Source organism: Ursus arctos, unplaced genomic scaffold (assembly GCF_023065955.2).
Source record: "Ursus arctos isolate Adak ecotype North America unplaced genomic scaffold, UrsArc2.0 scaffold_1, whole genome shotgun sequence".
Lineage (NCBI taxonomy): Eukaryota > Metazoa > Chordata > Mammalia > Carnivora > Ursidae > Ursus > Ursus arctos.
Window position 1 is genome coordinate 48,433,087 of NW_026622763.1, and position 24,919 is coordinate 48,458,005.

Below are 24,919 nucleotides of genomic sequence, written 5' to 3' on the forward strand. Positions count from 1 at the left end.
CAGTATGGCCTAGAAGAAAACTGAAAAGAAATACAAACATAATCCCCTCCTCTGAGCTGCCAGCTTGCTTAAGTCACAGAGGACAATACCTCCTTCTCTATGGATCCTATGTTACCTCTCGGCACTACAGTATATAATATTTACATAATCAGAATGCTTTATATTTTTATTGAGATGGGCTTTATGTTTTTAAAATTCTCTAATAAAGCATGAAAGACCTACTTAGAAAAAATATATAAAGGTAATTAAATAGAATAACTTAAAAATAGAATATAGCTAACAATTTAAAGAGGGAGGCAGAGTAAAAATATGTGAAACTTCTCAACTATCACTGAGGCCAGACAACAGCACGTTCTAAAACAGAAAAATCAAGAACTGTATCTGTATTGACTTGTTTTATAACGTTAAGTACCAGAAAAACAAACACAAGAGCAGCAAAAACAAAGTCTGGGGACTGGAGATTGGAATGGAGGGTAAGGAAAAAAGAATCTTTTCAGTTCAGAATTCCTCTGCATGGCTTACGTTTGAAAACTCACATGCAGATCATACTTTAATGAGAAAACACTAATTTTTAATTTCAAAATAAAACAGAGGCATCCTCATCAATAAGGAAATGCTTAAATAAGATATAATCACTACTCGAATATCCATCTTTGAGGTAAAAATGAAGTACATGTTTAGATTCTGACAAGGAGGGGTATCCAGGATGTAGTGTTAGGTGAGAGAGGTGAGTGATAGAACAACAGAGTTAGGATGGCCATTTATATAAAAATTATACATGTTCACACATACAGTGATAGGTCATGTGTGCAGAGACACCATTGAGCATATAAGACAAAAAGTCCATGAGCTATACCTCAAACAATTTGGAATGAAGAGAAGCGAAGACTTCTATTTTTTGTATTTCACACTTCTCTCTCTTCTTTACTTTTTAAAAGGCAACATATATGTCTGAGTTAGAATTTTTAAAGGTGAGTTTGCATTCTGGCATTGTCTCTTACAAACGGTGTAATACAGAGAAGTCAGGCCACCTCTTTGCACCTCAAAATTAGCCCATCTTTACCCAGAACTTGCACCCATTGCCCAGTAGTATGAGCAGATGAAAGGCCCCAATGTATCCCAGCAGTTCGTAGGGCTTCTGTACAAATTGCACCCTTTCCCTTTACTCTTTCCAAATGAGAAATGGCAATCTGGGAGACTCGGGAAGAGGGGTGATTTAGGGGGTGGAAAGTGGGGGGGTGGAGGGATGATTCAGACAGTGTTTAAAAACAGCCCTCAGATGCATATGTAGGCCATCATCAGCTCCCAGATAACAACCTTCCCCTTTCCTGCAATTTTCTTCCCACTCCCACTGCCATCCATTCTCTCCTAGACTCCTCTTTGTATTTATTTTAACTCAACTTTATCTGTATAAAATGTCCAGGCGTTATCAAAATGTTCCAAGATGGAATAACCCCTTTTTCATGCTCCCCGAAGTCATCCCATTAGTTAATGGTGACTGTTGACCCATGAAGGTTCTAGAGTCCAGACTTGACTTTGTAACTTTCTCTCTAGTGCCTATACCATGCCTGACACTTGGTAATTTTTCAATAATATATACTGAATGACTCCCAGAAAAACCTTTCCTGGTCCTTTCCATAATATTCCCATTGCTCCTATGCCAGGACCATAGCTAATTATGACAAAAAAACATTTTCAAGAAAGTAATACATTTAAAACATCTGCGACATATTTGCTTATTAATACAAATGTGCTTCTAATTCGTCCAAGTTCAGACTGGGGTTTAGCCATGTGTGGAAGGAGGAAAATGAAGTATTTCCAAGTCATTGCATTTTTCTTCCAATAAGTACTGGCTACTTCAAGCCAAACCAGTTCCAGAGCTCTAGGATTCTGGCTTTTGGCAACTGTTCTGAGTGTTCCTTGTTAGTCTTACCTATGTGGAAAAGAGACTGAAAGGATAATATTTGGTCAGGAACCAGCAATCTCAACAACCAAAATCCAATCCTAACTCAATCATGTGTCATACTGACTACCCAGGTACCTGAGGAAGATTATCAGAGCAAAGTCAGACAGTGTCACACTTTTCATTGCCATGAGTATTTTAACCCCATCCCCAATACAGAACCAGGTGAGCTAGACCGGACCGCACTGATGATGCTCTGTGCCAACAGTAGATATAGACCTTTGCAAAGTGGGCTGACAGCTCCTTCCGAAGACTTGACCTCCTGGTTTTTATTTTATTTTACTTATTTTATTAATTCATTTATTTGAGAGAGAGAGAGAGAGAGAGCATGAGCAGGGGGAGGGGCAGAGGGACAAACAGACTCCCCACTGAGTGGGGAGCAGGGAGCCCTATGCAGGGGTTGATCCCAGAACCCTGAGATCATGACCCGAAACGAAGGCACACGTATAACCAACTGAGTCACCCAGGCGTCCCTGACCTCCTGGTTTTTAAATCCAGGGTCCTTGAGAGGAGCTACAGGACAACTTCCTGCTGTCTCTAAATTTTCTTCCCTACAGCTGGCTCTGGAATTGCTTAGTTTGGCTTTGTTAACATGACAATAATTACAGTCATTTTCATTAATTGCTCCCTATTTGAGCCTAATTGCCATGAAGCACAATAAAAATTATGCACATCATTCAATGTGCCATATTAACTTCAGACTTTATTTCATTACAACATTAGATTTGGTTCACTTTTACATATTACTGCTCACATGGTTTGGTTATACACACATTTAAAAAATAAAGAATAAGACATATATCAACAAGCCAAATCAATGAAACCAGCAGGGAGCGTCATGAGGGACTGGGACCAAGAATAAAATGTTGTCCTCTGTTTCTCGCTCTGCAACCCCTTCATTCTTTTCCCTTTCTTCTGATCCTCTTCTTCTCCTCCATGCACATGGTGGAAGATCCTTTTTCACAGGGTGTTCTTGAGTTTGTATGACCTCCATTCAAGTGACCAGCCTCCACATGGCTCTCTTTGAAGTCCAATTCCAAATTCCCAGGAGAAGTAGTCTGGGTAACCAAGCCTGGTTGACTATTTCTGGTTCAATCAACTGTGGCCAATTGACGGGATAAAGTAGTTCAAGAGCTTCGGAGGCTCCCAGCCTGTGGCTGGGTGGGTAAGTGTGGGGATGGAGGAGTTCTTTCTGAAAATTGGGATTGTGGGTGATAGTGAATAGAACCTGTGTCTTGGAGTGTTGGTGAGTGTTGCAAGACGCAATGTACCTTGCACATTTCTGGCATAGAGAAAGCACTGAATATAATATTAACCATTATTGTTATTATCTCTTTGGGTTCTTCAACCACTTATTTTGAGGTTTTCAGGAAGATATATATTTTTAAATCCATAAACTCCATCCCAAAATTTATACAAATGATCCAGGAACCTCTGGAAATCATCTCAAAAAGTTGTGTTTATTTTTCCCCCCAAAACTCTGAACAGTGGTTCAGGAATCTTCACAAGTTAGAGCAAATTTTGGAGAGTTTTGCAAACATAGCATGTAATATTTCCCTAATCCAGCAGAGGGCAGGCTTCCCAAAGGTAAAGGCTGTTGCAGAGCCTTTACGCCTTTCAAAAAACAAAGGTGATTCCAATGAGAGCTTGACTATTGGCTTTCAGAAATGCAATACTACTATTTACCTTCAAGAAATATAAGACATAAAAAGAATAAAAATATTTTTTAAGGCCCAGCAGAATTCCTGGCTGTGACCATAACGGCTTCTCGTCACACAAACTTGGGAAATAAACAAAAGACATTACTAGTGTCCCCAACCACTCTTTGTCTCTGCCCCCCTTCTCCCTGAGTCTTCCCCTTCTTGTCACCCGTCATATGAAAACATCTTCAGGAAAGGTACCTACTATTAAATTTTAAAGAAATTTAAAATCCTATGAATCTTAGTTCACTGCAAACAAAAGGGGTGCCCGGGTGGCTCAGTCGGTTAAGCGTCTGCCTTTGGCTCAGGTCATGATCCCAAGGTCCTGGGATTGAGCCCTGCATTGGGCTCCCTGCTCAGTGGGGAGCCTGCTTCTCCCTCTCCCTCTGCCTGCTGCTCCCCGTGCTTGCTCTCTCTCTCTGTCAAATAAATACATAAAATCTTAAACACACACACACACACACACACACACACACACACACACAAATATGACTGTTACTGGGGCACCTGGGTGGCTCAGTAGGTTAAGTGTCCAACTCTTGGTTTCCACTCAGGTCATGACCTCAGGGTTGTGAGTCGGTGCCCTTATCCTGCACTCAGCATGGAGCCTACTTGAGATTCTCTCCCTCTCCTTGTGCCTTTCCCCCTGGTCGTGTGCTCTCTCTCTAAATAAATAAATAAATAAATTTTTTTAAAAAAATGTGGGGTGCCTGGATGGCTCAGTCGGTTGGGCGGGCGTCAGACTCTTGATTTCTGCTCAGGTCATGATCTCAGGGTGGTGAAATCGAGACCGGCACTGGGCTCCATGCTCAGTGGGGAGTCTGCTTCAGATTCTCTCTCTCCCTCTGCCCTTCCCCTGTGCTCTCTTTCTCAAAAAAAAAGGTGACTATTACTAAAAATGGCATTTGAATTTTCAGATGCCCTACCAGGACTCATATTTAAAAAGGCGGAGTATTAGTGGTTTAAAACAAGGACATTGAAGATGGATAGGTCTGGGTTTAAATCCTGACTGTGATTATGTACACATTACTCTTTCTGTGGCCAGTTACTAGCTCTGTAACCTTGGGCAAGTAACTAAGCTTTCTCCTCATCTGTAAAATGGGGATAATAATAGAATCTATCTTAGGGTTATGTGAGGATTAAAAAAGATAATGCATAGAAAGCACAGAGTGTTTAGCATGTAAAACACATTTAATAATAAAAGATTTTTCTTTTTTTTATTTTAATTTTTTTAAGTTTATTTGATTTTTTTTAGTTAGTCTCTACACCCAACCTGGGGCTTGAACTCACAACCTGGATATCAAGAGTACCACTCTCTTCCCACTAAGCCCAGCTGGGTGCCCTTTTCAAATTTAAAACATTTTTATTCCAGTATAATTAACACACAGTGTTATATTAGTTTCAGGTGTACAATATAGTGATTCAACAATTCCATACATCACCTGGTGCTCATCACAACAAGTGGACTCCTTAATCCCCATCTCCTATTTCATGCATTCCCCCACTCACTGCCCCTCTGGTAACTATCAGTTTGTTCTCTACAGTTAAGAGTCTGTTTCCTGGTTTGTTTCTCTTTTATTTTTTTCCCCTTTACTCATTTGTTTAGTTTCTTAAATGCCACATGAGTGAAATCATACGGTACTTGTGTTTCTCCGACTTATTTTGCTTAGCATTATACACTCTTGCTCCATTCATGTTGTTGCAAATGGCAAGATTTCATTCTTTTTTTAATGCTGAATAGTATTCCATCGTATATATATACCACATCTTCTTTATTCATCTATCAATGAACATGTGTGCTGCTTCCATATCCTGGTTATTGTAAATAATGCTGCTATAAACATTGGGGTGCATATATCCCTTTGAATTACTATTTTTGTATTTTGGAGGTAAATACCCAGTAGTGTGATTTTTGGATCATAAGGTAATTCTATTTTTAACTTTTTGAGGCACCTCCATACTGTTTTCCATAGTGGGTGCACCAGTTGGGATTCCCACCAAGTGCAAGAGGGTTCCTTTTTCTCACGTCCTTACCAACACCTATTGTTTCCTGTGTTTTTTATTTTAGCCATTCTGACAGGTGTGAGGCAAGATCTCATGGTAGTTTTGGTTTGCATTTCTACAATGACAAGTGATGATGAGCATTTCTTCATGTGTCTGTTGGCCATCTGGATGTCTTCTTTGGAGAAATACCTGTTCATGGCTCCTGCCCATTTTTAATTGGATTATTTGGTTGTGGGTGTGGAGTTGTATAAGTTCTTCATATATTTTGGATACTGACCTTTTATTGGATAGGTCATTTGCAAATATCTTCTCCCACTCAGTAGCTTGCCTTTTAGTTTTGTTGATTGTTTCACTCACTGTGCAGAAGCTTTTTATTTTGATGTAGTGCCAATAGTTTACTTTTGCTTTTATTTCCCTAGTCTAGAAAGAAGTTGCTATGGCCAATATCAGAGAAGTTACTGCCTATGCTCTCTTCAAGGGTTTTTATGGTTTCAGGTCTCACATTTATGTCTTTAATCCATTTTGAGTTTATTTTGTGTATGGTGTAAGGAAGTGGTCTAGTTTCATTCTTTTGCATGTAGCTGACCGGTTTTCCCAACACCATTTGTTGAAGAGTCCATCTTTTTCCCATTGGATATTCTTTGTCAAGGATTAATTGACCATGTAATTGTGGGTTTATTTCTGGGTTTTCTATTGTTCCATTAATCTACATGTCTATTTTTGTGCCAGTACCATACTGTTTTGATTACTACAACTTTATATTATAACGTGAGGTCTGGAATTGTGACGAGTCCAGCTTTGCTTTTCTTTTTCAAGATTGCTTTGGCTATTCAGGGTCTCTTGTGGTTCCATATAAATTTTAGGATCGTTTGCTCTAGTTCTGTGGAAAATACTGTTGGCATTTTGAAAGGGATTGCATTAAATCAGTGGATTGCTTTAGGTGGTATAAACATTTTAATACTTTTTCCTCCAATCCATGAGCATGGAATGCCTATTTCTTTGTGTCATCCTCAATTTTTTTTTAATGAAGTATTTTTTTAAGATTTTATTTTTAAGTACTCTCCACACCCAACACAGGGCTCAAACTTACAACATGAAGATCAAGAATTGCATGCTGTACTGACTGAGCCGGCCACATGCTCCACCTTGTCTTCAATTGTTTTCAGCATTTTATAGTTTTCAGAGTACAGGTCTTTCACGCTTTAGTTAGGTTGATTCCAAGGTATCTTGTTATTTTTGGTGCAATTGTAAATGGGATTGTTTTCTTAATTTTTCTTTCTGTTGCTTTATTATTAGTGTATAGAAATGCAACAGATTTCTGCACAGTGATTTTGTATCCTGTGACCTTACCAAATTCATTTATCAGTTATAGTAGTTTTTTGGGGGAGTCTTTCGGTTTTCTATATGTAATATCATGTCAACTGCAAAGAGTGAAAGTTTTTCTTCCTTACCAATTTGGTTGCCTTTTATTTCTTTTTGTTGTCTGATTCCTGTGGCTAGGACTTCCAGTACAATGTTGAATAAAAGTGGTGAGAGTGGACATCTTTGTCTTGTTCCTGTCCTTAAGGGAAAAGCTCTCAGTTTTTCCCCAATGAGCATCATGTTAACTGTGGGTTTTTCATAGATGGCCTTTATTGTGTTGAGGTATATTCCCCCTAAATCTACTTTATTGAGGGCTTTTATCGTGAATAGATGTACTTTGTCAAATGCTTTTTCTGCATCTGCTGAGATGATCATATATTTTTTATCCTTTCTCTTATTGATGTGATGCATCATGTTGATTGATTTGTGAATACTGAACCACCCCTGCATCCCAGGAATAAATCCCACTCGACTGTTGTGAATGATTTTTTTAATGTATTGTTGATTTTAGTTTGCTAATATTTTGTTGAGGATTTTTTACATCTATGTTCACCAGAGAAATTGGCCTGTAATTCTCTTTTTTGTGTGTGTGCTGTCTTTATCTGGTTTGGTATCAGAGTGATACTGGCCTCACAGAATGAATTTGGAAGTTTTCCTATTTTTGGAATAATCTGAGAAGAATAGGTACCAACTCTTCTTTAAATGTTTGGTAGAATTCGCCTGTGAAGCTCTCTGGTCCTGGACTTTAGTTTGTTGGGAGTTTTTTTTTTTTTTTTTTATTACTGATTCAATCTCTTTACTGGTAATCAGTCTGTTCAAATTTTCTGTTTCTTCCTGCTTCAGTTTTAGTAGGTTATACGTTTCTAGGAATTTATCCATTTCTTCTAGGTTGTTCAATTTGTTGGCATATAGTTTTTCATAATGTTTTCTTACAATTGTTTTTATTTCTGTGTTTCTTATTTCTCTTCTTTCATTTGTGATTTTCTTTGAGTCCTTTCTCTCTCTCTCTCTCTCTCTTTTTTTTAATGAGTCTAGCTAGTGATTAATCAATTTTTTGTTAATCTTTTCAAAAAACCAGCTCCTTGGGGCGCCTGGGTGGCGCAGTCATTAAGCGTCTGCCTTTGGCTCAGGGTGTGATCCCAGAGCTCTGGGATCAAGCCCCACGTCAGGCTCCTCCGCTGAGAGCCTGCTTCTTCCTCTCCCACTCCCCCTGCTTGTGTTCCCTCTCTCCCTGGCTGTCTCTCTCTCTGTCAAATAAATAAATAAAATCTTAAAAAAAAAAAAAAAACAGCTCCTGGTTTCATTGATCTCTTCTATTGTTTTGTTAGTTTTTAAATCATTTATTTGGTGCTCTGATCTTTATTATCTCCTTCCTTCTGTTGGTTTTAGGTTTTGATTGTTCTTTTTCTAGCTCCTTTATGTATAAGTTTAGGTTGGGTTTTTTTGTAATTTTTCTTGTTTCTTGAGGTATTACTATAAACTTCCCTCTTAGAACCGCTTTTGCTGAATCTCAAAGTTTTTGGACCTTTGTGTTTTCATTTTTGTTTGTTTCCATGTACTTTTGATTTCTTCTATGATTTCTTGTATCACCCGTTCACTACTTAGTACCATATTATTTAACCCCCATTTATTTGAGGTCTTTCCAGATTATTTCTCGTGGTTGATTTCTAGTTTCATAGCATTTGCTCAGAAAAGATACATGGTATGACTTTAATATTTTTGAACTTGTTGAGACTTGTTTTGTGACCTAATATGTGATCTATTCTGGAGAATATTCCATGTGTGCTTGAAATGATGTGTATTCTGCTGTTTTAGGATGGAATATTCTGAATATAGCTGTTGGATCCATCTGGTCCAGTGTGTCATTCAAAGCCACTGTTTCCCTGTTGATTTTCTGTTTGGATGATCTGTCCATTGACATAAGTGGACTGTTAACATCCTCTACTTTTATTGTATTACCATTGATTAGTTCCTTTATGTTTGTTATTAACTGTTTTATGTATCTGAGTGCTCCCAAAAGAAGTTTTATCACAGTGCCACTATTTAAATAAATTATTATATTGATATGATACTATATTACCCTCTTACTATATTTTCGTAACAGTCCCATTTTATCTCACACATGTTAGACAATTTCTGGAGTCTTGCCTTTATGTCTGAACTGAAGGAAGGGGGCACATTTTAAACGGAACATGGACATGTTAGAGAGAACACAGAAGAAAATGGCTGGGGATGTTTCCAGAAATTATCATATGAAAGTTCGTTGAAAGAGTTGGGACTATTTAAACTTGAGAGTTTATGTGCAACATAAGAACTACCTTCAAATACAGAAGTGCTGAAGGAAATCCTGACTGAGAGGCCTGGATAAAAGCCTAATCTTCCAGAACAAGTGGGTTTTGCATTTGTTTCTGTTAGCTGCCAGAGGAGAATTACCATCCCCACCTCAGTTTATGCTTATTTCTCGGCTTGGGTGTTCTTGGAACAAATGTAATGACAGACCCATGGTTCAAATTCTCAAGGGAAGCTTCTTTCCCTAGAGTCCAGACCAAGACAGAGAAACATCCTTATTGCCTCCTTGAGCTAGTGGGTGAATTTTTCCTGATTCACCCTTTCACTGTAATTATGGTCCTTGCTTCAAATTCTGATCACAATGCTTATGATAGCCTTTCTATAGCTCTAATATTTTATAGTTTAAAGAGTTTCTCTTATGTGAACATTTTCTTTGATTATCACCAGAGCGCTGTGAAATACGCAGAGATTATCATCCCCATAGCAATGTGTCTAAGGCATTAGTAGACAAGACAGGACAGGAAATAATGTCTTAGGCTGGATCATATGATGCCAATTCTTTAATGTGAATTACACTCGTTCTGAAGTGCTTGCCACACTGCCTTCAATCAGCACACTAAATTCTTTGGTTGTCCCTTTCGGACGCTATGGATCTCTAATACAGAATCTCTGCTCTTGGGGTGTATAATACAGTGATGAAAGTTTAAGGAGTCTGGTAGCTCTTTATTCCACTCCATGGCTCAAAACACTATGCCTTTGGTATTTTTGGTGCTAGATTATAACCACAATCCATTACATTTGAATTACTGGACTAACTCAGAACAAGCATATTGTGGAAAATAGTAGCTGCGAGAGAGACAAATTGGGGATTGGCCCCGTTCTTTCAAATGTTGTTACTAACATAAGGAGAGTAGGGAGCAAATTTTAATGACCAACCAGTTAGACAAGAACAGCAATAATTACAGGGGGCCAAAAGTCTTGAGGTCCTACAAACGCAGGTTCATAAAGCAGCATTCAATGAAAGTATATAAATTCCTTTCCACCCTCTTTTTCTGTTTTTTTTTTTTTTTTTTAAGATTTTATTTCTTTATTTGTCAGAGAGAGAGAGAGAGGGAGAGAGTGCACAAGTAGGGGGAGCAGCAAGCCGAGTGAGAAGCAGGCTCCCTGCTGAGCAAGGAGCCTGATGTGGAACTTGATCCCAGGACCCTGGGATCATAACCTGAGCGAAGGCAGACACTTAACAGACTGAGCCACCTGGGCATCCCTTTCCACCCTCTTTTCTATCTTCAGTCTCAGGTAATGCTCATCCATTATAGAGGCCAGCATGCCATGTGAGGACATAAGGGTTGCCCTAATCATCTTCCAGCCTCTTTTTTTCTACTTCTCTCTACAGGATAGAAGTGCTGACCCAGCACTGAATGACAATGTCTTAAATTCATTTCTTCCCTGTTGATTTCACATAAAGGCTCTATGTCCTCTGGGATCACTAACCTTAACCTCAGCTTGGCTACTGGAAACATTCATTGAAAACACTGTATCGGTCTAACTTTACTAGCTGATCATATTTGTTCTTTTCATAAACACCACTGCATATCTTCCCCTAGAACTTACAGACGAACATGATAATAGCCAGAAATAGTAAGAGAGCGCAGAGAATTAAAAAGCCCATTCTGGTTCACAACAACAGCCGACAAATCATGCCAAAAGTCTTTTAATCTCTCTGGCTTTCATCGTGCAAATACGATTGTGTTAGAAAGTGCTAATAATTACTAGTGGTATTATCTAATAAGTGAATTCAAGATGGGATGTACCATTGTAGGAAACAATGAGGTATAAGATCTCATGACTTTGGAAGCAGTCATGTGATTATGATGTGATTTCCAAGATCTCAGTCATTTTTGTCTCAGTGGAAAGTTACCAGAAACAGAATATTGATAAAAGATTTCAGTCTCCTACAGTATACATGTGTAAATATTGTAAAAATGATGGTCACAAGGATGATAAGTATAGCCCTACTACATTTGACTCAGCTGAAAAATCCAACTAAAACATTAAAACACCAATTACTTCCTCTGATGGCCAGAATTTTTATAACAGGGAGGGAGGATGAGTTCAACAAAAATAGCCAGATTTGCCTGGCAGAAGCTCAGCCAGCACTTGAGCGTTCCTCCACACAGACTCACCACCTCAGTGTTTGCCAAGCCGGGCTTTTCACGGCTTTGATCCCGAGTGAACACGTGACGTTTGTGTAGGAAGCTCCCAGATTCCAGGTTTCACCCCTGTTTTCAATGTAACCTTCCAGCCCTACTCAGACACTTCTCATCTCTCAAGAAATACCACAGTGTGATATTGGTAACAGTTTTAAGTATCACCTCTTTACCTGTCCTAGGGGAGCTGCAATTTAACAGGAATAAAAATTCTAAGCTAAACATGGAGCGGAACAGTGTCTAGTGTGTGCTACCTTTTGTGTAAGAAAATATGTAATACTCTACTTTTATTTTCAAAAATAAACAATGAAAGGATGAGACAAAATCTAATAAAAATGGTTATCCATACAGCAAAGGAGGAAACTGGGTAGAAAGAATAAGTATGAAGGCAATCCTTTTCTGAATCCTTTGTTATGTAGTGTTTTTTTCTTATTTAAAAAATTTTATTTTTTATTTGATATATATATAGAGAGAGAGACAGGAGAAGGGGCAGAGGGAGAAGGAGGCTGCCTGCTGAGCAGGGAGCCCAGTGTGGGACTTGATCTGAGGACCTTGGGATCATGACCTGAGCCAAAGGCAGACGCCCAGTCAAGCAAGCCATGCAGGCACCCTGTGTCATGTGGTTTTGACTCTGGAACAGAGGTGTGCTAGAGCCAGGTCACACCAACCAGCAAGAGCCAGTTATTGAGTTTGCAAGAATTCTATCAAGCAGCCATCATTAAAAATTAAATTGTATGAACTTAATATTAAACAAATTATATTAAAATAAAGATAATAAACACTAACAACTGATCAATCTCTAATTATTTTACTACATTTTATTATTATTTACTCCACTGAGATTATTGTATCTGTATGGTAGAAATACATGGAGTGCTACCGTGTACCTCAGTGATGTAACATTGGTAGCTTGAAATCAGTCATAGTGGTAACATTTATACCATAGAAATTGGCAAAATTAGGGCTTTTATTTCAGGGAGCCAGTTGTTAAATATTTATCAGCAAACTGTTGCTTTGGAATCATTTAATATTTTAAATGTATTTTAAATAAGTACATTTACATTTAAATAATTTAAATGTAAAAGTAAATTTTAAAAAGACTAATCAATAAAAATAAAAAACAAGCTGAAATAAACAAATTTATCAAATATATATTATTTAGCTGCCATAACAATCAAAAGAAAAGTTATTTCAAGTGACTTCACATCTTTTTTTTTAAAGATTTATTTATTTGTTTCAGAGAAAGAGAGAGAGCATGTGGCGGGGGGTCGGGGGAGAGAGGAGAGAATCTCAAGCAGACTCCCCACCAAGCACAGAGCCCAACACAGGAGTTTTTAAAAAATGAACATGAGTTAGCTGTGCACAATTTCAAGGGGCCTAATAACAATTGGAGTCCTTGAAAGAAAGGAGAAGTGTGGGAAAGAAGAAATATTTGAAGAAATCATGGCCAAAACATTTCCCAATTTGATGAAAACTATAAACCACAGTTCTAAAAAGTTCAATGAACTGCAAGCACAAGAAAAAAACTACACGATGGCATATAGTCAACTTGCCCAAAACCAGTGATAAAGGGGAAAACTTTTAAAACAGACAGAGGTTGAAGGGGAAAAAAAGCATGTTATGCACTAAAGAAAAAGATATATGTTTCATATGCCCCCAGTCCATGCAATTTTCTCAGCGATGAGGTGAGCAAGAAAGACAGTAGAGAAATATCTTTAAAGTACTGAAAGAAAAAAAACCTGTCAACTCAGAATTCTATATTGCAGCAAAAATATAGTGAACATATCTATCATTCCCAAAAGTTTACTCATGCATCAGTCCTAATAAATCCTCCTTCCTCCCAATCCCTGCTACTCCCTCCCTCTGGGTCCCCAGGCAATCATTGATCCTTTCTCTGTCACTATAGATTAGTTTGTACTTTCTAGAATTTTATAGAATGTAATCATACAGTATGTATGCTTTTTGTCTGACTTATTTCACTGGGCATATTTTTTTTTCAGATTTTTCATGTTCTTGCATGTGTGACTAGTTCACTCTTTTTCATTGCTGGGTAGTATTTCATTTTATGAATTTACCACAATTTCTTTATCTATTTGCCTGTTCATGGACACTTGAGTTGTTTCACTTTTTGGCTATTACAAATAAAGTTGCTATGAACATTCCTATATGACACTTACCTTCCTTTATGTTGAATAAATACCTGGGAGGAGAATGGTTGCATTGTATGGTAGGTATGTATTTAATATTTTATGAAACTAGCATAAAAGCTGTTTGGGAAAATTTCTTAATGACCTAGTGAGATAAAAATAATTACTCCTTTCTTTGAGATGAGGAAATTGAGTCTCACAAATATTACGTTGGTTTGTTCAATGTTACTCAGCCAGGGAGTGGTAAAATAGAAAATAAACCTTATTCTCCCAAATCTACACTTAGAGAGGCTTCCACCAGCCCGTGCACATTCTTAAAAACCTAAAATCTCATCACTCATCTTACCAGTATCGATACATTGTTACAAGAGAAATAGGAGCTTGGAGACCTGCTGTTAGGGCCATGCTTCAAATATTTATTCCCTGAAACTTTAGTCTACAAGATGATGTGTGACACAAGGGTTCCGTGGTCAAGGAAGTTTGGGAAGGCTGAACCCATTAGCCACGCCCTCATGTAAGTCATCATTCGCACTGGAACATGAAGGATATGAGAGATTCTGTACTGACAAAAACCATTTATATTTGTTTAATCAAGTATTTTCTAACCACTTTTGAACACAGAACTTTTTTTTTTTGCCCATGACTTTTAACAGCTAGAGCTTTTAACTTGTTAACAGGGTATTATGACCTTTATAATAATAAAACTGTTTCAGAGATGTAATAAACAAAATTAGAGTTAGGACTTGCCAGTAAGAATAAGGGTACAGTGTCTCTTACCTGGCTTTTCAGGCATCATGAAGGAAACAAGTAGCCACAAGTCTTGGAGAAGCACAACCTGCACCTGGCATGTAAGTGACATTCCTGCGCGACTGCCTAGACAACAGAATTGAACAATTTTGTTTTTAGACTGAATCGAAATCTGCTGAGGCTTTCTCCTTTCAAGCTGAGTTATTTTTTGACATTTTGAACTTCCCTAAACAAAGACAATTTTTACATCCAAGCCGCTTCCGAGTTGATGAATAAACTCTCCAAACCGTAAGGACATGCCTTTCTTGGGTCCTGCAGATTATGGGGCCTCATGCAATTAAGCAAAATGGAAAGTTAAGAACAATTTGTTGACCTCAACAGCCTTTTGTCTGCAGTTTTCTATTAAAAACTATATTCTAGGCATATTTGTGCTTCAGGCACAAGGCACCCAATTTTGATTTAGACTGCCGAGATTGCCCCTCGAAACTCCCATTGTCCTTTTTTTGATTGTGACTCCCTTCTTTGTTAAAGGAATTTGCCCCAAATCAAAATAGAGAGCACTGCAAAATCCAGAAAGAATTTGTTTACCGATTCTTCCTGTCCACCTACACTGTCAGTGAGTTTACGGAGTGATGGCCAGCGGGCAGCAGGATGGCAGAGGCCGCATGGAAAGAAACTCCCTGTGCAGGTCATTCTCCATTTGCCCCTGGGGATCTGTTCTCTATGTTCTCCTGTCTGTTCTGTGCCATGGAGACAGACTTGCATGGACTGCATCACTCCTGTTTCCTCTCCCTTTGGCTTCTGATGGGATCAGCCAATGGGAAACATCAAGGGCCCCTTCTGCCACCCCCGTGCACCTTCTTTCCTGGCTGTGTTCCGGCTGGCATTGCCTCCTCTCCCTCACCACACTCCTGTGAGGTGACCACCCTCCCGCAGCTCTGCAGCTCTGCTCAGTTCCCCTCCCCTGACCCCTCCAGGCTTAGGGATGGCAGTGGCTTCCCAGTGTTGCTCATCCTAGGGTGCCTCAGAAAAAAATAATCTTTTCTCTTGACCCTGATCCTACTTCTGTCAATAGTCCCTTTATTAAAGTTCACCAGTTATACCTTTGAATGTGCCAATTCTTTCCTGCCTGAATTCTGATACATACATACATATGTTCCGATGATAAATTCCTACCAAATTTCTTAGTATCATGCTATGCTTAGGGGCACCTGGGCAGCTCAGTTGGTTAAGTGGCAGACTCTTGATTTCTGCTCGGGTCGTGAGATCAAGCCCTGCCTGGAGCCCAGTGATGGGCTCCGCACTGGGTGTGGAGCCTGCTTGGGATTCTCTCTCTCCCTTTCCCGCAGCTCCTCTCACCCCCCTTTGCTCAAGGATGCTCTCTCTCTCTCTCTCTCTCTAAAAAAAAAATGTTATGCTTTAAAGTTGTGATACGAAAGTCTTTCAAATTAGATGTCCTGCTTTGAAAGGGGAATTTTTTAAAAACGTAAACATTTAACATGAGTGAAATTATTTCATACGAAAATGGTGAATCCTAACTTTTTCTCAGTGGGTTTTGGGAAAGCATTTTAGTTACTTTGACTGGCTGTCCAATGTATCTTGTCTCCTGACTTTATGAAATGTGTTCAGGAAAAGTTCTAGGACATGCTGGCCCCAATCCAGGTCACTTTCTCACCCCTACCCAGGTTTGTCCTTATCCTCTGGATAAAGGGCAGTTTGCTTCACTGTTTCTGAACCACATCTGCTAAATTGCAGCAAGTCAGAAGATCTGGTGCTCTTATATTCCACAACTTCTTCCAGTTCTTTGTTTCCATTTCGCCCCCTCTTCTCTCGCCTACTCATTCCCGTTTCCTATCAGAATGACTTGTGGTCTTTTCCCTTCCCCCTTTCCTCTTGTCACTCGATAACCGAAATCCCAAGGCTCTAAGTCTCAACCACGCAGATTCCGGTGCATAACAGTAATGTGTAACCAATGGGAGCTAAGGTTCTCAAGTTGGCAAGTATTTTAATAAAAAAAAAAATACATTTGAGTGAATTCGAGGTTACTCCCTCAAATAACATAACTCTCAATCATCTAAAATCCATAACGCTTCCTTGAGTGGGAGGAAAAGATGTGGAATTACCACTAACGTATCAGGAATTAAGCATCACGGGCAGTCTTGCCTATCCATTACTGATCTACATTTAATAGCCCCGCCATTACAAATAATTGTAGTGCTTTATTTCTGCACTCACGAAAATCGTTCTTGATTCATTAAAATCTGGGCATGCCTGTGGGAGTGTCACATATTTAAGTGTCATCCATCAAGTGAGTTGTAGTGCAAAAAAGGTTAAGCACAGCTGCCCCAGGGAATAACTAAGACAGATCCCATTACTACAGGAAATCCCTGGTGGAAGCCCTGGTACAATTTGAGAGAGAAATTCTCTATTGTAATAATTACATCACTATATGCATGATCCTGAATGGATCCTGTCTTACCTGCTGAAGAGCATTTCCCCTCCTTCCCCTTCAACATCTGTTTATTAAAGCCATTTTTTTCCCCTATAGCATCTGAAAAAATTCCATACAGGTTAAGGTTGTTAACTTGCCCCATTTTGTTTCATCTCTGACTTTCTCTCAAGTGAAACAAAGCAAATCACCCTACTTCAAAGTAATTTCTACTGCCAACATGGGGCTTGAACTTACGACCCTGAGATCAAGAGGCACAATGCTCTAGGGGCTGAACCAGCCAGGTGCCTCCCTCTATTTTCAGTGTTTTGAATTCATCAGTCCAGACTTTCTGAGGTCAACACACAATTGTCTGAACATAATGTATATGTTTACATTAATTTTTTTCAAGCAAAAAGTAAAATGCAATTTAATCAGACCCAGTATTAAGACGCTGTGTCTGCACCTGCTGTGCGAAGGAATGTGCTAAACAAGACTAGAGATACATATGCTTCTCCTCTCGTGGACCGGGGAACTGAGCCTTCTGTTCTTGTTATTTGAGCTCTTACATTTTTTATTTTTATTTTTATTTTTTTTTAAAGATTTTATTTATTTATTCGACAGAGTTAGAGACAGCCAGCGAGAGAGGGAACACAAGCAGGGGGAGTGGGAGAGAAAGAAACAGGTTCATAGCGGAGGAGCCTGATGTGGGGCTCGATCCCTTAACGCCGGGATCACGCCCTAAGCCGAAGGCAGACGCTTAACCGCTGTGCCACCCAGGTGCCCCTTGAGCTCTTAGATTTTTTGAAAAAGATTTTATTTATTTCTATGAGAGAAAGAGAGGAAGAGAGAGAGTAAGAGTAGGGGGAGGGGCAGAAAAGAAGGAGAAGCAGACTCCCTGCTGAGCCCACTGCAGGGCTCCATCCCAAAACCTAAGCTGAGCTGAAGTCAGACACTTAACTGACTGAGCCACTCGGGCGCCCTCTGAACTCTTAGATTAATGCTTCTCTCTCCACCCTTGATTTTAGTGGCTTTGACATCTCAAAAGAACAGGTGGAAGTGAGGGAATGAGTGAAGGAAAAGTTACAAATAAGCAAGTGGAAAGTGTCTTCGTCCTTATTTTGTACAATCACGTATGTACATGTCAACTCACTACCTATAATTAATTTGTTTTTAAATGATAAATTTAGAGGCTATTAAAAGCTTCATTTTTCACCGGTAGAGCTATTCTTCACCTCGGTATTCAAGAGGAACCTCCAAGTCTTAAGCTGAAAAGCATTCATGCAAATGTCCAAACTTGAGCTAGGTGGGCGCCATTGGGCAGCAAACTCTGGGAAGGGTCTAGCGTAGCAAGTAGAACACAGAACACTGCATTCAGTGGATCATATTACAGATGGAGGTGGTTGTTGGGCATAGCTGTTCACATCAGAGAGGGCCAGCAGAGCATGTCCCCACAAGGACACAGCTATGGGAAATCAGGAAGGAACAAGTTTCACAAAGCTACATACCAGGCTGGGAGCACAGAGGATACTAGGCCGTGCAGCGACTGGTAAGAAAAAGACAGGGCCAGTCCTAAAGGTATTGACTCCAGGTGCAAGAACCAGAAGAGACCTATTTGCAGAACTGGGTAAAAAATGAGAATTGAGGCTCAGAAATGGATCTTGTTATAAAAGTGGCACATGAGGGCAGAGTGAGAGAAGCAAGAAAGCTAGCAATGCAAAATCCAGAGTTTCACAATAGGACTCATTATTTCCTTCTACTTAAAGTCTGATTTGATCCTAAAAGGGAAGGCGATATCTTCAGACCTTCAGAAAGTTCTTCCTCAGGGCTTAAAAAAAAAAAAAATCAGTTTCCTGACCTTGTCTATGACACTTAATATTAGTCAGGATTCTTGAAGGGAAGTGACAGAAATCCAATTAAAATTAGCTTGAAGCAACCACAATAAAAGGAATTTACTGGTTCACGTAGCTAGAAAGTGCAAGGGTAGAGCTGGTGGTTATAAACACTGCTGGATCCAGGGGCTTCAATACTCCCTCAGATTCTCCTCCAATCTTTCATTTCTACTTGTCTTTACCTAGTGGTGGGTGGATAGATGTTTTAGCAACTAAATTTTGGAAGAAAAACAAAATTATGTACGTACATACATAAGCTTATTGTAAATTTTATTAATACAAAGACCTTACAAATAACAATAAAGTATATAATTCCCTTTACATAAATTTCATACAGCTAATTTTTTCTTATAGAATGCTTTGTTGATTTTTGCCAAACTTTTGCACCTGTAGCCAAATGTGGTTGTTTTTAAGGATGCATATGCTTCTGACCTGAATGTTAGTTGATACTTTCAATTACAGGAAAGATAATGCTGTAAACTAAATTGCGTCCTCCACAAATACATGTGTCGAAGCCTGTTATGGACTGACTGTGAGGACACAATGGGAAGGTTGCCATCTGCAAGCCAGGAAGGGGGCCCTCATTATGCTGGCACTTCCATCTCAGACTTCCAGCTTCCAGAACTCCGAGAAAAAAAAATGTCTGTTGTTGAAGTCAGCAGTCTAAGCTATTTTGTTTTAACAGCCTGAACAGATTAAGACAAACCCCTAACCACTAACGTGACTGCATTTGGAGATTGGGTCTATAAGGAGGTAATTAAGGTTAAAAGAGGTCATAGGAGTGGGTGCTAATCCTATAGGATTGGTGGCTTTATGAGAAAAATAAGACAGAGATATCTCTCTTTTCCCACGTGTGAACAAAGAAGGGACTGTGTGAGCACATAGCAAGATGGAGGCTGCCTAGAAACCAAGAGAAGAGGCCTCAGAATAAAACCTATGTTGCCAGCACATTGATCTGGGGCTTCCCAGCCTCCAGAACCAGGAGAAATAAATTTCTGTTGTTTAAGCCACCCGGCCTACGGTATTTTGTTTGGCAGCTCAAACCAGCTAATCCAGACAAAAAATATGAAAGTGAAACAATAAATAGATATGTGGGAACTTCACTCTTTTTGCAATGAGTGACTTCTTTGCTGAATCATATTATAGTTATTGAATACCAGAATAATATTTCCTCATTTCTTTGTGCTATTTATAACATCTTCAGACATGACATAGTTTTATGTTTAATCAGCATAACGTTTTCTCTGTAACTTTGTTAAATCTAGAGACAGAATTAGCAAACTATGCCCTATGGTCTTAAACTGGCCTGCTGCTTGTTTGTTTATTTATATTATTTATTATTATTTTTCAAAGATTTTATTCACTTATTTGATAGAGAGAGAGAGCATGACAGAGAGCATAAGAAGGAGGAGGGGCAGAGGGAGAGGGAGATGCAGAAGCAGATTCCTTACTGAGCAGCGAGAGCCTGGACTCAGGGCTCCATTCCAGGATCCTGGAATCATGACCTGAGCCAAACGCAGCTGTTTAACCGACTGAGCCACTCAGGTGCCCCATTGCTTGTTTTTTTAAATAAAGTTTTATTGGAGCACAGCCACATTTGTTTATGTATTGTCTATAACTGCTTTTGCACTGAATTGTCCTAAGTAATTCTGACAGATGATACGGTCTGCAAAGCCTGAAATGTTTACAATTTTCCTCTATACAGAAAATGTTTGCTAACCTCTGGTCTAGAAAATCAACAAAATAATAAATTAAGCCTCGATTTGTAGTGTTTGTCAATTTCTATGGTGTAAATATTCCCACCATGGCTGACTTCAACCTACTGATATAAATGTCATTGACTACAGAATTGGGAGGAAACATGTAGTAACACACCATTATGTAGTATTTCCATCATTTAGGAAACAAAAGCCACAAATAACCCTGAGAGCATAAATAATAACAAAACGTAGTAAAACAATTAGGAAATGATTTGTTTTAGATATGTATTCCCTTTGTATACAATACTATGTATTGTTTTTACTCAATGGTAAGTTCATATCATTTATTTTTAAATGATGACTACCGTTAATGACTGGCTCACAAATTTCATGAAAACGTTAACAGTTGGCTCTCACAAGCCAGTGTGAGCTGTCTCCAGCACACCATTATCTGTTTCTTTTGGCATACTGACCTCACTCTCTTCTTCTGGCAACAGACTCCTTACGGCTAGAAAGTTGGCAGCTGGCTGCCCCAAGCCCACATCTCACAGCCTATCATAACAAAGATGTAAAATTCTTGACCTTCAAACACCTAAATCACTTAGTCCCTGGACTGAAGCACTCTGGATAGAAGACTAGGGAGGGTACAGTGACAGATAATCTCACTAGGATCAGATGGAATGAGGGAGGGATTGATCCTTTTTTTTTGTAAAAAGTGGTTCTGGGCATAGAAAAAGAAACTAAAATTAGTTCCTTGCAATCCTACTTGCCTTACTCCAAATGCTTGTCAATGTTGAAATGTGGTACCAAGAATTAAATACAATACCTGTTGAGTTATATTCAGGACAAAGCACAATTGAGAGAAGTACTGCCCTAGGTGTGTTCATCATTATTCTACCAATGCAGCTTTAAAATGTACCCCCTGTCTCGAAATTTATTAACCTCTTTAATCTGGTTCATGGTGACACTTTAAGAAATGTAAACACCCAATGTTTTTCTTAAGATCTGCTCTTAAGGTATTTTACCCATGATCTGGATTTGAAAAAAAACTGACCTTTTTTAGTCTCAATATAGCAATTTACATTTCTTTTCTCAGTTGTTATTTATCACAACCCACTTTATCAATCACTTTAGGCATTATAATATTTTGATTCTGTTATCTGGTATATCATCTATTCCCACCAGCTTTATTTTGCTTGTTTGTTATAATTATTTATGATTTCCATGTCTTCATTTTAGTCATTGTTAAACAATTCTTTAATAAGAGAGATTCCTTTGAGATACTACTGGAAGCTTCTTTTAACATTGCCATCTATCCATTAAACAATTCTCTATTACGATGAGTATTTAAATACTGACAAATCCAATCCATGCACCATTACTGTGTGTAAGTTCTGTCTTGTGCATAAAAATATCAGGAGGGACTGATGTCATAAGACAATTATATTTAATTCTTCAAACAATAGTCTAGAGGAATTATTATGCAATTAATATGATTATGATTTTGTTTCTTGTGAGAAACAAATAGGATTAGCAATTTATGATGTTAACTATGGTCTAAAGTAGGTCACGGTAAGATTTGTAAGCCCCTTTCCAGAAGATAAAAATTTAGATGTTGCAAAAATGAGAGAGACCATATAATGATTTTGCCAAGTTTCCATAAGGCGATTCTTTAATAAAACATAGTGAGGGTCTTGCCCACTGAAACTGCCTACGATGAGTTGACAATAGGTGGTGATGCCTCCACAGCTCACTATTTCTGTCTTAGGGCTCTTTAATAAAGGGGATCAAATATCTCTCTTCCTTGTGGCACTTGCTTGACTGTGCCTATGGAGTTAGTGTTTGTGTGTGGTAAGGATTATTGTTGGCAATGGTTAGGGAGTGGTCTCCCTGACTACATGTATATTCCAATGAAGAAATTCATCCGTACTAAAACATCTTAAAATAGTTTGAGTAAAATCTGTTATTGTTAACATTGTCTTAGAGAAAAACAAGGATAGCAGAAAAATTATTTATTTCTTTAAGAAAATAAAAGGGCAATTTTTTTTTTTTTTTTTTTTTAGGGAGAAAATCTTAAGCAGGCTCTATGCTCAGCACAGAGCCCAACATGGGGCTTGATCTCACAACCCTGAGATCATGACCTGAGCTGAAACCAAGAGTGGGACACTTAACTGAGCCACCCAGGCGCCCCTGCTTCCCCATTTTCTTTCTATTTGAGATAATTTCTTTTTTTAAATTTTTTAATTTTTTATTTTTTTTAAAGATTTTATTTTATTTATTTATTCGACAGAGAGAGAGACAGCCAGCGAGAAAGGGAACACAAGCAGGGGGAGTGGGAGAGGAAGAAACAGGCTCATAGCGGAGGAGCCCGATGTGGGGCTCGATCCCATAACGTCGGGATCACGCCCTGAGCCAAAGGCAGACGCCCAACTGCTGTGCCACCCAGGCGCCCCTTGAGATAATTTCTGATTACTTTGACAGCATTTTGCCTTGTACAGCATCTCTATTCAAATTCCTTCTTAGTCTCAGACAAAGGATCATGCATACATTCCCTTGAACATTCTACAAGCTGCTTCCTCAAAGTCCAGGGGAATGCTTAGCAACTCACAAGTTCTCCCCCTTCCTTACCACTAAGTGATTGGGCCACTTTCCCTCATGACTCCTGTCACTTTCCTGTCCTTGACCAGTCTCTCATGTTGGCTAAAAGTACAGCCAGTGTAACTGTTTTCCTCTTTGTTTTCCCTACCCTACCAGAGGAGAAATTGTCAGCAAGCTAGCCAAGGATTTATTAGATGCTCCTCCATGTCTAGAGGAAGTATGACACTCTCCAGCCTTCCATTACTAAATATAGCCCCTACGTCCTTCTGAATTTCATATAGGGTTTTATACTTTCTTGACATATCTCTTCCATTGGATGTTTTTTTGAACGAGAAAAAAAAAATCCCTTCCAATACCTTGTTCCAATTGACAGTTCTATTCCTTTGGGACTTTGTAACACCAATAGGATTATATTTACTTTTCTCTGTGAAAGATCACATTCATTTTATCTACTGCCTATGTTCTATGAAACTTACCTACCTTTACATTACCAGAATTAATCAGAGTGCCTGACGCATGATAAATTGGCAATAAAGGCAAGTTGAAACAAACAAGTATAGACACATATGAAACCTTAATTTTTAAGACTCTTTCCCCAGCTGTACTTTCTGGACAATAATTGGACTCTTTCTTTACTATTATTCTTTTCTATGTCATGGGCTTACATTTTATGAGTTTATCAGTTCTAGAGTTTGTTTGCAGTCCTGATATGTGCTTATAGGGTTACTAGGATTCAGAATTACCTTCTTGCTCCCCCTCAAAGAGCAATATAGCAGTGACTTCAGAGAGCACCAAGGGGAAAGCCACAGGGAAATTTCACTATAAAACAAAGAACCAGATTCCCATGATTCTTTTAAGAAAAAGATCATTCTTTGCATTATCACAAGAGAGATGTGCCTGTTTTTTAGGAAGCTGTCTTGCATATTTGGGCCTGAAAGAAACAGGAAGGAAGAGGAGAAAGAAAAGTGTGAAGACTCAGAGGTTTTATTCTAAGATATAAATAAGTTACTGTGGACCATGTTCCTAAAAGAAAGCTACAAACAATTTTTATAGAAAAATCAACAAAAACCTAATCGAAGATTCAGGAAGAGTTGATCGTTCCCACCTAGTTGAAAAAAAAAAATGACATTGCAATGCAGCATAGAACTGCTGTCATTTTAGGTTTAGAAAAGAATAAGTCAGAGAAGAAACATGATATTTTAAGGTAAATTGAAGAAGGGAAGAAGGACTGAAAGGAATAGTGAAAATATGGCAAGTATTTGGTCAGAGGATCATGTTAAGAATACCATTTGTGGCCAGGACACAGAGTTTTTTTTCTTGTTCCTTGTCAGTGAACAGTATCTTTTAGGGTCACATATTTTTACAGACCAATTTTCTAGGAAAGCATTTGATTTCAGAGCAAATAAACTACCGGAAATACTTATATGATTCAGAGGGAACTTCTAAGTTCTTAAATGAAGAAACATCATCATTGTGCCTATGAGTAAATTTCATCTGTTAATGATGATACAGTCTGATTATTTCTGTCTTCAACAATTTTCCTTTCCCATTCTGATGTCCATAGGCATTGGCAGAGCTCAGTCCTTGGCTTTGGCTCTTCCTTCCTGCTGTACTTTCTTGGAGGTCTCCTTGTTGCCCACAAATTTCATCACCGCCACCCCCCAAAGTGACACCCAAATCTTTATCTCTAGTCCAGACTCACACCCACCACTTCCACACCCATAACTGTTATTGGGCATTTCCCACTTCCACATCATGCTGTGACCTCAAACGCACATCACATATCTCCGTCCTGCTACGTGAGCTTTGCCTTTGGCAGTAGGGAAGTCATTGGGAAGTTAATTGGTAAACAAGGGGCAGATAGCCATACTGCCATGTTCAG

The 24,919-nt window shown here is 38.8% G+C and overlaps 1 protein-coding gene across 2 annotated transcripts in view; it reads right to left on the bottom strand.

The window, feature by feature from the left end:
• The window catches only part of STK39 (serine/threonine kinase 39), a 440,397-nt gene that overhangs the window by 353,484 nt on the left and 61,994 nt on the right, over positions 1-24,919 (bottom strand). For both annotated transcript variants that reach the window (XM_026492623.4, XM_026492622.4), the window contains exon 3: positions 14,450-14,545. In XM_026492623.4, coding sequence (XP_026348408.1) covers positions 14,450-14,531 — 82 coding nt within the window. In that variant the 5' untranslated portion in view covers positions 14,532-14,545. The remainder of the gene's footprint in view (positions 1-14,449; positions 14,546-24,919) is intronic.